General features: G+C 42.4%; 1 protein-coding gene across 1 annotated transcript; it reads left to right on the top strand.

Moving 5' to 3' along the window:
* The first annotated feature begins 2,769 nt into the window (after positions 1 to 2,769).
* LOC148025470 (uncharacterized) lies at positions 2,770 to 7,875 on the top strand. The gene has a single exon (XM_087692612.1). The coding sequence runs from the start codon at positions 3,536 to 3,538 to the stop codon at positions 6,764 to 6,766; it is 3,231 nt and encodes a 1,076-aa protein (XP_087548738.1). The 5' UTR covers positions 2,770 to 3,535; the 3' UTR covers positions 6,767 to 7,875.
* Positions 7,876 to 12,785: the final 4,910 nt, after the last annotated feature.

The following is a 12,785-nucleotide window of genomic DNA, read 5'->3' as shown; positions in this document are numbered from 1 at the left end:
CACCTGTAATAATTGGCCCACTTAGGCCAAAACATCAAGCTCGTTTCATCAACATCTTAAGAAACTTAATCTTGGTAGTATTACAAATCAAACAAAAACATGGATTACATGTGCTATTCCTTGTTGTTTTTTTATTTAGTTGACACACTTCCTTTCCTTGTTGATCCCTTTTAAGCAACGGAGCACTTAGGTTGTTCAAGTGACTAGTTTTGCTATAGTTGATTGCTCAAGCAAGGAAGTAATTTTTCAAATGGGCACCTTAAGTAGGAAATTTGCTAGAACCTAGATACTAAGATAACATAACACAACTTGACCAAGGTGCAACGTCGGGGAAGTTACTATATGTATACCCTCTACATCACGTGCATTCAAGGCCTATTTATAAATATCTTTATCTGTGAATTTTTCATGAATGAAACATAACCCATTTCTATTCAATCTATAAATAACTCCTTTATATTACACCGTTTATATGTAAAAAATGTATAAATATGGTTTTTTAAAATACCTTATTTCGAACTCACATGATGCACACATATATTCATGAGTAACTTACCCCAGGGTGCAACATGAATGGAAAGATGAAAAGAAGTTTTAGACAAGCTAAGCTTAATGTGAAGGATAGATCAAACCACATCAACAACTTCTAACCATGAAGCACCCATAGCAATTGTTGATTAAGTCCCACAAACTTTTGAAGTAGGATAACACAAACCACATGAGATGGTTCACTTTCCATGTTAATAAACTTGTATGGTATCACAATTGATTTTAGGTGACACTAGGCATGACACTTTCAAGCATTAGGATGTGGATTTGTCTAACATTAACAACTCATATTGTTAAGGTCTTGGCTTAAATAGAAGTCTTAGTGAAGATTTGGCCCCTTTTACATGAGACCCTCTATTCGTGACATGGACATTCACTATTTTTCCAATACTTCCCATAAAGATTTTGAGGGCAAGTTTGATGCATCTCAACCATTATTACCAAAATTTATGTGTTCAAAAGCATGTAACTCAATTGACTGGAGTGATGAAATACATGGCAATGCAATTCCCACAAGAAAGTTGTGTGCAACGTGTAAAGTCTACACTACTACTAAGAGTGCACGCACCCTTTATGTGGACGATTCTAGAACGCCTCCACTAATGAAGCAAGGTTATAACAATGAAGTATGCTTTCAATTTGGTGGTCTACTTCACCTCCCTTGTAATAATAGCTTGTGATAGGATCTTCACTTACTTTAATGGTCTCCCCTTAGCACATAATTAAGCAAACAACACCAAAAGTCTATGCTTATGCAATTTGTTTGGTGTGTTTTATAAAATGTTGTGAGCTAAAGTGCCCGATACAAACTTGAAAAAACGTAGGGGTGATATACACTAATGTCAATTACATGCTCTATAGCAACTTGACAGAATGTGAGGGTGACAAAGATGCTTATACTTCATGTCTTTAAAGGTGTTGCATATATATAATCCAATATCACAAATTTTCGCATTAAAATATGCTTATATGTGCATTGTTAAAAATGAATGACTACTCAAAAGCACTCTCACATCAAACAAACAATGCTAAGATGTTTTCTTAAACTTCTAACATTGCCGGTATATTATCAATATAGTATGATTAATGTCATTTGTATAGATGGGTGCAAACAAATGCTTAGTTGGCATTGATCGAAAAGCTTAAACAATTGAAACATGCATAACAATCCTTAATTGATATGGATTTTAATATATTGGGACTTAGTCCTATAAGAACGTTTTTGAGAATCATTTCTTCAGGTTGAAACACTCTAAGAGATACACAATGGAGGTCATGGAAGACACAACTATAATAAGGAGGTGGCCCCTAGAATTCTTGAATATTTTTGTGGCAACATGAATTAGAAATGTTGCACAACATGTCGATTTCATGACTTAATTTCATCTTATCCTTTTGATTAGTTAAGGCAAGGTCAAGGGCTGCTTTGCTTCTATCTCCTAGTTGCTTTACGCATTGTGGCCTCCTTCTATCTCCTAGTTGCTTTACGCATTGTGGTCTCCTTCTATCTCCTAGTTGCTTTTTGTTGCAATGCATACAATCCTTTCATTTTTTCAAGAGAGAAAATCACATCCACAAACATCACTACAACCAAATGCCAACAAAATCCATCGAAATCGTTTCTCCATGTTCCACCTTGACCTAGTTGCCATACTATGGGCACCTTTGCCCTAAAGACGTTCTTGGCCCTTTAACCCTAGAGACTTTCTCGACCCCATTGAGCAATTTGAGTAGAGATTTTTTTTTTTTGGGTGTGTTTTGACAAAGGGGAAGACAAATTTAACCCCAAGGCCTAGAAGGTTAAGATGTGCCTAGGCTTTAGACTAGCCTAAAGCCTCAAGTAGCACAACTGCCTTAGGGTACTTTTAAAATTCAAAGTATTATATTTCTACCCACATATCATTAAAAGGCTTCCCATTTGGAAAATATCTATAAGGCTGTTAAATTATTAAAGGTTAGCAGTTTGTTTTGCGGTCGTCTTGTTTTAAAAATCATTGTGGTTTACGTTGTTGGTATTGATACGATTAAGGTTATACAAAAGGTTGAGGTTTTTGTTCTTTTATGTTTCTTTTTTTGGGGGGGGGGGGGGTCCTTTTTCCTTGAGAGTTTCTTGGAATTTTTTTTAAAAAAAGAAAAGAAAAACCAGTGAGACTCATCCAACCGCTGCGCTGTGGGTGCATGCTTTGCATGTCGACTCGACTTCCTCTCCTTTTCTCTCTCTCTCTCTCTCTCAACAAACTGCTACAACAGCAACAGCTGCAGCTACCACACACACACACACACACACACACCCCTTCTTCACTATCACATCCAGCCACCTCCTTCGCGATCAGATCGCTCATCCGTCTTCCTTTCTCCCTCCCCGTCCTCCATCTCCTCTCCAGCGAGTATCACACCTAACGCTTATCTGCTCATTCGTCCTCACCTGTCTGATTTGTATGCATCAGTTAATCCATGGCAGATTACCTTCACTTCCATAGCAGATTAACTTGATCAATATTTCCATGGCGGATTAACTTAAATTGTAGTTTGAAATCCCCCCCCCCCCCCTTTCTGGTTAACTCTTAATCCCATGGCAGATTACGCTTAATTGTGGTTTGGATCCCCGTCTTCTGATATGTCTGTCTAATTTGTCATCATATCCATGGAGGATTAAGTCAAATTCCAGAGGCGATGAAGCTCACTAAGTAGACGTTCGGATCCGCTCCTTCGCTTGCATAGCTACAGCTCGTCTGTTTAATCTGCCACTCGTAATTTCATGGCAGATTAGGTTACATTCTCAATTCGAGACTAGGCTAAATTGTACTCCTGTTCCTTTAGGTCAATATATACAGGCCCCGACAGTCGCCTGGTTGCCCAACTTACTAGTTTCCCAGCTTGCTTTCTCTCTATTCTGGTAATCTCAACATATCAAGCACGTCGCCAGCTGCTCCAGCATTTAATTATATCCCTTACTGCCGGCCCTCAAATCTTTCCAGCCATAGCCATGGCTGGGTTTGAGGGACGGTCCATTGAACCCGGTGGTGGTGGCCGTAGCAGCAGTGTCGCCCCCATCCCAGCGGCAGTTGGGGAGCAGCAGCTTGCAGACCATAGCCAGAAGACGGCGCTCTTCCGATTCATGAGGCAGCAGAAGGAGCTCCATCGCCATGTGCAACTCGGCCTCGATCACAACCGCATCAGGCAGCAGTCATGTATTAATCTGGATCAAGTCAGATCACAGAGAGTGGATTTAGCTCAGAAGCGCGTCCTCGGCCATAGCCACGGCCAGCATGAGCGAGCCCTTGCAGGACTAGTCGACGTAACGACGCTCAATCTAAATTCAGGCTCGGCCTCCATCCCTCTTCCTCGGATTTCCCTCCCTTTATCTCGGCAGCTCGACTGCCACGCTTCTAATAATGGACACATGGCTTCTGACCGCTATTGGCAAGCTTCGTCGTGCCTCTCGCCACAACAGGATCTGGAAGCCTCCATTGATGGAACCATTTTTATAGAAAGGGAGAAGCTTCTCGGACAACTGTCTGACCAGTATGGCCAGTATGGCGTAGACAGAGATGAAAAGGAACAGAAGAAGAAGAACAAGATAAAAGCTAACAGTGGTGCTGGTAGTGACAAGGAAACTTCCAGACGAGTCTGCAGATACTGCGAGAGAGAATTTCCATCTGGACGCGCGCTTGGAGGCCACATGCGTGTGCATGGTGCTTTCTTCTCTGACGGCTCCACGCAAACCAGTACCATGCTTAAGCCTGTCTCGTCTTCGTCGTCTAAAGGTCCAGCTTTAGGCCTTATCAGCTCTTCTTATAACACACTTCAGAAAACTCCAACCTCCTGCACAAACGCCTTCCCGGAGCAGCTGCTATGGCTTCCAGGTACAGCTGGATTTCATGATCAGCTCCATTCTAACAGGTTTGCTGCTTTGCAACCTGCCCCAGGCTCTCGTCCTAGCACCAACTTAAGCAGCTCAATGAAGAAATCCACAGAAGCTGATGAGGAGGATCATGAAGAGGTCCTCTCTGATGGCGATGTCGATAATTGTAAGGCTGTTGCAGACTGTATCAGGTCCATGCCTCTCAACAAGGACCAATACTTGGGAGCTGCACGAAGCCTTAATGAGCTTTCTAGCAATGAACAAGGTATAGACGGCCTTCTAAGCCTTGGCAGCAAGGTTCTCTCAGACGTTTCCAAGGCTAATTCAGTTCACAAGCTTAGACGCAATCCGAGGGTGCCGCAGCTGGACCACATCCGTCTCCATGACCTTCCCCCCACTATGTCTGATTTTCTGAGGAAAGCAGAACCTCCTTCTCCAGAAAGTGCCAGACCTTGTTCGGAGTGTGGAAAAGTTTTCTGGTCTTGGAAAGCGCTCTTCGGCCACATGAGATGCCATCCTGAGCGAGACTGGAGAGGCATTCAACGGCCAGATGGTGGTTTTGAGCTCGAAAAGCAGGCAGGCGCTGTGATGAAGCGGTCTCCCACAGAACAAAGCTTCAGTGACAAGTCAAAGCTTAAGGTTGAAACTGATGTAGAAAACAAGGCTGGTGGAGCCAATGGAAAGCCAGAGAAAGCAATGATCAGCGCTTTGGATGTTGAAATGGCGAGACATCCTTCTCACACGGAAGACAGGAAAGCTAATCGGAAGGAGACAGGAGGAGAGGAAGCAGGCTGTTGCGTCAAAGAGGGGCCAAATTCCAGCATGAAAAGAGAGGTTGAGGAAGCACCTAAGTTAGTCGCCGGTAATATGAAAGAAGAGCAAGCAGCCTCGGGAGAAGCAGCTGAAGAGGCCAAGTCTCCAAAAGGAGGAGAAATTGCAGTATCTGATCTCAAGCAAGAAGGGTATGACAACATGGCGATGATGGAATCTTCGGGTGAGAAGGAAAGGAGCGGCAAACGAGGCAGAGACTCTGCATTTAGAGAGATTACAGATGATAACAATCCAAGTAGTTGGCCTACTCGGAGGAGGTCTAAGCGACGGCGTGCAAGGAATTCTCATGGACTGCAGCCAAATTTCAACCCGGAGCCTGGATTAACGTCAGAAACAGCCTCGGATCAGGAATTGAAGGGCAAGGCCAGCTTGCTTAGGGATCAAGAAGACCTCGACATGGCTAATTGCCTTGTTCTTCTTTCTGGTGCTGGTGCCGGAAATAGAATTGACGCAGCAGAGAAGTCTGTAGAGTCTACTGAAGAGTCTGCAAACTCCGAATCTGGCAGGATGCACGAGGCTTCTGAGGACTGCTCTGTGCTCCAAGAAGCTGACAGTGATGATGATGCTTGTGATCATCAACATTGTGAGGATCAGCATATGATAGAGAATAATAATGCAAGGGGTGCAGGAGATCCAGTAACTGTTCTCTCTGCCAGCAGTACAGTTGCCAAGTATGAGTGCAGCACGTGTAAGAGATGCTTCAATTCTCATCAAGCTTTAGGGGGCCACAGAGCAAGCCATAGGAAGATGAAAGGTTGTTTTACAAAGGCAGTTCTGTCAGAGGAAGCCCATGAGAATGGACGTGAAATAATCGGAGAGAGTAAGACCATAAGCTCCCACAGATCATGGGCGCATCAGATCATCAGCAGTCAGCGGGCCACCTCGATACAGGAGCAGCAGCTGGAAGTTAGCACTCTGCCTTACAAAGAGAAGCTACTAAGTAAAAGGAAAATCAAAGGTCATCAGTGCTCAATTTGCCACCGCATCTTCCCCTCAGGTCAAGCTCTTGGTGGGCATAAGAGATGTCATTGGACAGGTGAGAAAATTGCAGATACGGCTAGTGTAGCCTCAAGTAGCAACAAGCAACCATCTATGCAGGAGAAGCATGACTTGGGAAATCGTAGCACTGCTGAACAACCTCGGAAGATAGAGGACAGCTTTGATTTGAATCTGCCGGCTCCTATGGAGGATGAGGATGAGGTATGTTTTAACACTCACGAAACACCTGGCTATAGCAGACAAATGGATGTCATAAATGGAGCAAGTACACTGAGCGGGGAACAAATTCTTGGCCCCTTTGTAGGATACCCAGCAATGAGGAGCAATGCAAGCAGCATCTGTGGCAAGCGGGTTGCTCAGGCCGACGTGTTGAGAAGCAATGGGGATGGCTCATGGATACATCCAAGCAGGGATGTTGAAGCTAGGTGCAGGCTCGATGGATCAAGTAAAGTGTGGAATCAGGAATGGAACAATGCTGTAGCTTCTCAAGTCCCGTGTATGTATACATTGCAACCCCTTTGAGGTGCGATGTAATGACTAGAGGAGTTGTACAAGGTGATGAAAACCGCAAATGATTCACTGCAATGGCTCTATTATATAAGTATGCTTCACAGGTGGGCACTAAGCACTCCTGGACCACTGCTTACGGGAAGAAACAGAATTTTGGAAGAGTGGCTTATTTGAGTCTAAGGGGGACTTTGCATAGGTAGTCTTCCACCACATAGGCAAGAACTTTGTGGCACAAAGCAATCAGGTATCAACACATAATTGTGGTCCAAATGGATTACCAAAACACACTACTTTTAATTTGCAGTTTATGTGCTTAGATATTCTTTACAGCATGTAGCTGCTAGCATGAAGCGCTTCTGCTGCTGTTTCTGTTATATTTCCCTGTATGGTGCAGTTGACACAGGCAACCTGTAAATATTCATGGTGAGTGTAATTCCCAAAACCCATACCAAGCCAGAATTTTCTCAGTTCAGGTTTGGACAAGGTGTGCTGCATTGAGCAACACCCTGCATTACTTTTGCCGTTGGGGATGGCAAACTGCCCTGGTACATATAATACTCTGATGCATACGGTTCAATAAATCTCTCAGTTAAATGCGTCACTTGCTCGAGTAGTCATTGTGCCGCGTGGTGCCGACTGCCAAGAAACACATTTGTGTTTCATTGGCTGGCTATGATGACTGATCTTTAGTCTGTACGAGGATTCCTCGTCAGCTTAGTTTGAGGATACGAGGATCCGTCCCTTTTATGTCTTTATGGTTTTCACTCTTGGGTTCGTGTGACAGGGAAAAGCATAAAGGAGCTTGTAAAATCCACATTGTGTACGTTATGCGGTAGTTCCTTTCCTTACCAAGGACTCGACTCTCGAGTGAGCGTGTTTCCAATTGTTGGTGGTGATGGGCCATGGCTTTGCTAGAACTGTCGGGACTTTTGTTATGTGAAATGGGGCATTACTAATGACTTCAAGGCTTCGTTTTTCTGGCGACTCCATTTGCCTTGTTCTTGTTGTCTTGGCTTGTTCAATTAGTAGTTCTTCTTTTGTAAAGAGGCCAACAAGCTGCGATCGTCTCCCAATCTAGTGGCATTCTCATGGTGGTGCAATTGGTCTAATTCTCCTTTACTAATTTATATCTTCATTTCATGACATTTACCGTTTTAGACCAAGATTTAAAGGCATTCCTTCATAATGAAAGGAAATTATGGATCATTGGTTTTCAACTTCCATTACTTGATTGTTGTAGGTAATGTTCGATCTTTTTTAGCTTAGTCGTTCTTTTCACAAAGAAACACTAGTGAGTTGGTCTCAACCTCTATATCTACAATGATTGCTTTTCACTTGCCCTCCCAACATATTGGACCCTTCTTTACATGTTACGCATCATAATAGATGCTTCATGTATCATATATTAATTTACAATGATTATTTTTAGCTTGCCCTCATATCATAACACACCCTCCATTACATGCTACACGTCATAATAGATCTTTGAGCTATGGCATTGGTATTTCCTTGACCCCCCTTGGCTACTGATACTCAAGAGTCTTAAGATCTTTGCAAAAGGTGCAACTATTGTCATTTTCAAATTTGCCATGTGAGGTAAATCCATTATCCCACCCCATCCATCCATCTCTCTCTCTCTCTCTCTCTCTCTCTCTCTCTCTCTCTCTCTCTCTCTCTCTCTCTCTCTCTCTCTCTCTCTCTCTCTCTCTCTCTCTCTCTCTACGAGCTAGAATAGAATCTTAACGTCCCTCAATTCTAATGTGTGGGTGAGGAAGAAGTGAGGGAAGTGTAGTAATACAACTACTTTGCTCTACGCCACAAAATGGCCTAGGTGTTGTGAATGCCAATATATGTTATATAGCGAGGAAGGGTGTTGAGTAACTCTTATTGTCGAAAATATAGAAGCATAAACTTGTTTAGGAGCCAAGCTCTCTTGGAAATGGTGGCAAGCTCAACAGAGGGCACAAGGGATCAACATACGGCTAGCTATGTGAGAGAGAACAAAGGACCATGTAAATGTGAGACTCAGAGAGTAAGAAAATGGAAAATTGTGTATAAAGCCAACTTTAATATAAGATATTTTACATTATATATCTTCTATTAATTGATGAAAATGTGTGGGGATTTGAGTATTGTGTGCTTTTTCATTAAAAGACAATTTATTTGTTTGTTTCAATGGCCCTACTATTGCAAGGTGCCGCCAAGGAAACCCTAAACATCTTGAGCTTTCGAAGATCCTTGGAATGGTGGGGCCCTTGGGACTAGCAATGGGGCAGCAATGTAACAAAAAGTATTTTTTTGGAGGAAGCATTACCATAGCCTTTTCTCATTTTCAACATCCATGATTCCATAGCCTTTAATTATAGGTTTAGGGTTACCAAAATGATCACCTCATCACCTTCTTGGCATGCACACATCTCTATTGATTTTCCAATTCAACGTCAGTCCATCGATAATCACATGTTAGCTTCCTTGGCTTACATTTGGTTGATTTCCAAGAGCCTCTAGGTGTGTCAATGGTTTTCAGGATGTCGATGTTGTTGGGGTACTCCACCTTCGGATTGTTGGGGGTAAAGGCATATGTGCTTACGTTGCCCATGTATTCACTACGTTAATAATCGCACACCTATAGACTGCAAGTGGCAAGTGCCCATTACTGTGACTTCATTCTTTATTCTTTCAGTGACTAATAGAATAAGGAAGGCTAGCCACACATTGTGACTATTGCCACATCTCAAGTCTCTCTCTCTTACTCCCTTGCTCCATATGTCATAGCTCACACCTCCATTGCTTTCACTTACTCTTGCCCTCACATGAGCTTCTCCCTTCAATTGGTATCAAAGCATTGGTTTGAGGAGCTTCATCAATGATTACCTAAGCCCGGATTTGAAACCTACAGCTAAAAGGTTTAATCGTTGCTCCTCAAGAAGGTATGCATTAGTCCTATGCCTCATATGCTTCTTCCCAACTTGTGTTGGCTCCTTCTCGGCATTGACTAGACTTGACTGAGCACTCGTAAGTGCTCAAAAGTGGCTAGCAACAACAACATATGCCCCAACCCAACCAATGTGGACTGCACCTATTTTCTAAGCAACATCTCTAACATTAACAATAGCTCGCTTGCTCCCTATCTCCTTTGGCACTTGGATTATCATTAGGCATTGCCCCAACACTCCTAGCTTTGGTTTAAGCACACATTGGAGGTCCCAAGGTTCATCCATTCTACATTCATGACAGTTTGTTGTAATACAACTAGGGATAGTCATCCCTACATTGCTGCTCATACCTCTATGTTTTGGTGTTGGGATGCTTGGCACATGTCTTGAGGTGCTTTTTGGATAGGTTTGAGCTTCCTTTGCTCAATTTCAAGTATATTTATTTGATTTATACATAGTGGTGGGCAACAAGCATTTAACTTAAAAGACTTATGTGCTAAAGGCTTACATGCTTCTCAAGTATGGCATATGCTTATGTGACTACTTGGCATTGATATATGGGCTTGGACATGTGTATGGTGACATTTGAGGCTCCACTTTGAGCTACATTAGATACTTTGGCATTTTGGTTTTATGCTCCAGTTACTTCCATCATTGACATTACGGGCTTGAAGATTTACTTAGATGTTATGTTTCTGACTCTACGCTTGATGTATCTTGGAATCTAGATGGCCATGTACTTGATATTTTGAACTTGCATTGCTCATTAGGCATTCGGTTTTGTTCCAGTGGGAGTCACTTGAGTTACTTAAATATTGTACATTCAAGTATAGCTTTGGATTTATGTAGTTGAGCTTAGTAAGTCCATTGAGACAGTGGGACTCATTGGCATATGCACATGCCTCGCACATGCTCTCTTGATGCTTATTGGATGTAGTTATGTTTAAGTGGGCTAATTTGATTCATGTATTGGATGTCAACACTCATCTCTATCAATGTGATGTCAATGATGTATACACATTGGCTTGGCTATGTATTGAGCTTCGTTACCCTAGCTCAATCGATTGTACATTTGGCAATTCTCTTTTATTCTTCCTAAGACCTATGACATGCATGATGTCTATGCCTACTTGATGTATGGTTCACTAACATTGAAGTGTAACAGATCTTGGTACCAATTATATGCGTCTTCACTACTAATTTCTTCTACATATCCTAGTTTTTTTCATAGATATTCTTGGCAGTGGAAGCTTGGTCTTTTGCTTGGTTTGCCCATCGTTCAATTCTCTTACTACTGCATTTTTTATAGCATTGTTGTAATTGCAGCTTTTAGCATTGCTTATGAGAGCAAACACTTTTTCTTGATTGTTAATTGGTTCCAATTAGTGGAAAACTCACCATTTTGGCAATTTCTCTTACTTAGCCCTTGTGTTGCTTGTAATTTTGGGGCTGATGTGCAGTAATTTGCAATATCCCATCTTCTTGTACTGTGTTTTCATTTGTTGACATGATGGCTAGTGGATCAAATGACATTGCTATTTTAACATTGATAAATTGGATGACACTAGCTATAGCTATTAGAAGGCATAGATATGGCAAGTTTTGGTGCAAAAAGTATAGATTAAGACATTAAGACATATGAGGATGTAAAGCCCAAACACTTTGATGTAGAGGACTGGGCTGAGTTGGATGAGTTATGTAAATCTACAATCGTTTTGTCACTCTCTAAGAAAGTCTTCTATAATGTTCTCTTAGGGGCAAACCACCTTGTTGTTATGGGAGAAAATCCGTGATATCTATGATAAGCAGAGCCATGCCTCTCACATGTATTGGATGAAGCAACTCATGAACCTTCGTATGGAGTGGACTTCCATATCTACCCACCTAAATGAGTTTCACTCTATTTTTAGCCATGTGTTTGTAGGGGATTGACTCTAAGGACAATCTTCCATCATTTTCTTGCTAGTTACATTGCCTAAATCATGGGGTACATTTCGTACCGCTATGTGTGCAAATATGCCTTCTGATGGGGTGATGAAGAGGTTGCATTATTGAATGAAGAGGTTAACAGAAAGAATGTTGATGCTTCCTATACCTCTCATGCTTTGACAATCAAAGGCAATAATGCTAAGAGCGGTAATGACCACCATGGGAGAGACTCTTAGAAGTCTCGTTATCAGCCACATGGATAATCTCACAATAAGTTCCATGGCCATAAGTCGGCATTTGAAAGGTGAGAAGGATCGAGCAAGAGAGCACAGAGATGAGAGCTATGGCGGATGGAGCAAGATCAAGAAAGAGAGACTCTCCAAATGTGGAACTCCAATAGTCACAATGTGTGACCGGCCTTCCCTTTATTCAAATGTCACTAAAAGAATAAAGAATGAATTAATAGTGATGGGCACCCGATGTGCCGCTTGCAATGTGCAGGTGCGGGTGCTGTCAGTGTAGTAATACACTGGCGGCTAGGCGAAGGCACCTTTACCCCCAACAACCTCCCACTTAAAGGCAAATATGCCTCAATGATTGAGGAGTAAGAAGAAAAAAGAAAAAAGACAGTACAACATGTACATAGATACAAGAGGATGAGGAAAGACATCATCTCATCCAACGCCCATCAACTTCCTAAGGAAGACAATGCGCTCTGTAGAGAGGCTTTTCATGAGCAAGTATGCAGGATTTTGGTTAGTTGAGATCTTGACAAGGTCAACAGACTTGTCCTCATCAACGACCCCACAAATGAAGTGATACCTCACCAAAATGTATTCTGTCTTCGCATGGAAGACCGAATTCTTAGCTAGTTGGATAGCACTCATAGAATCTGAATGCAGTGTAGGGATAGCATCTGCAATACCAAGGTCGACAAACAAATGACCTAACCAAATGGCCTCCTTGCAAGCCTCAATGGTTGCAACATACTCGGCCTTTGGTAGTAGAAAGGGGCGTGCATTTCTGCACCCTGGATATCCATGAAACAGCACCTCTAGCAAAAGTGAACACATAGCCAGAGGTGGACTTCCTATTATTTGCATGTCTTGCATAGTCAGAGTCAGTGTATCCCACGACTCATGTATCTTGGATGCCATAACATATGC

Source organism: Lygodium microphyllum, chromosome 14, assembly GCF_053477565.2.
Source record: "Lygodium microphyllum isolate KBCC chromosome 14, Lygodium_microphyllum_v1.1.10, whole genome shotgun sequence".
NCBI lineage: Eukaryota > Viridiplantae > Streptophyta > Polypodiopsida > Schizaeales > Lygodiaceae > Lygodium > Lygodium microphyllum.
The sequence above is the reverse complement of the archived record's forward strand: the minus strand, read 5'-3'. Positions and strand labels throughout refer to the sequence as shown.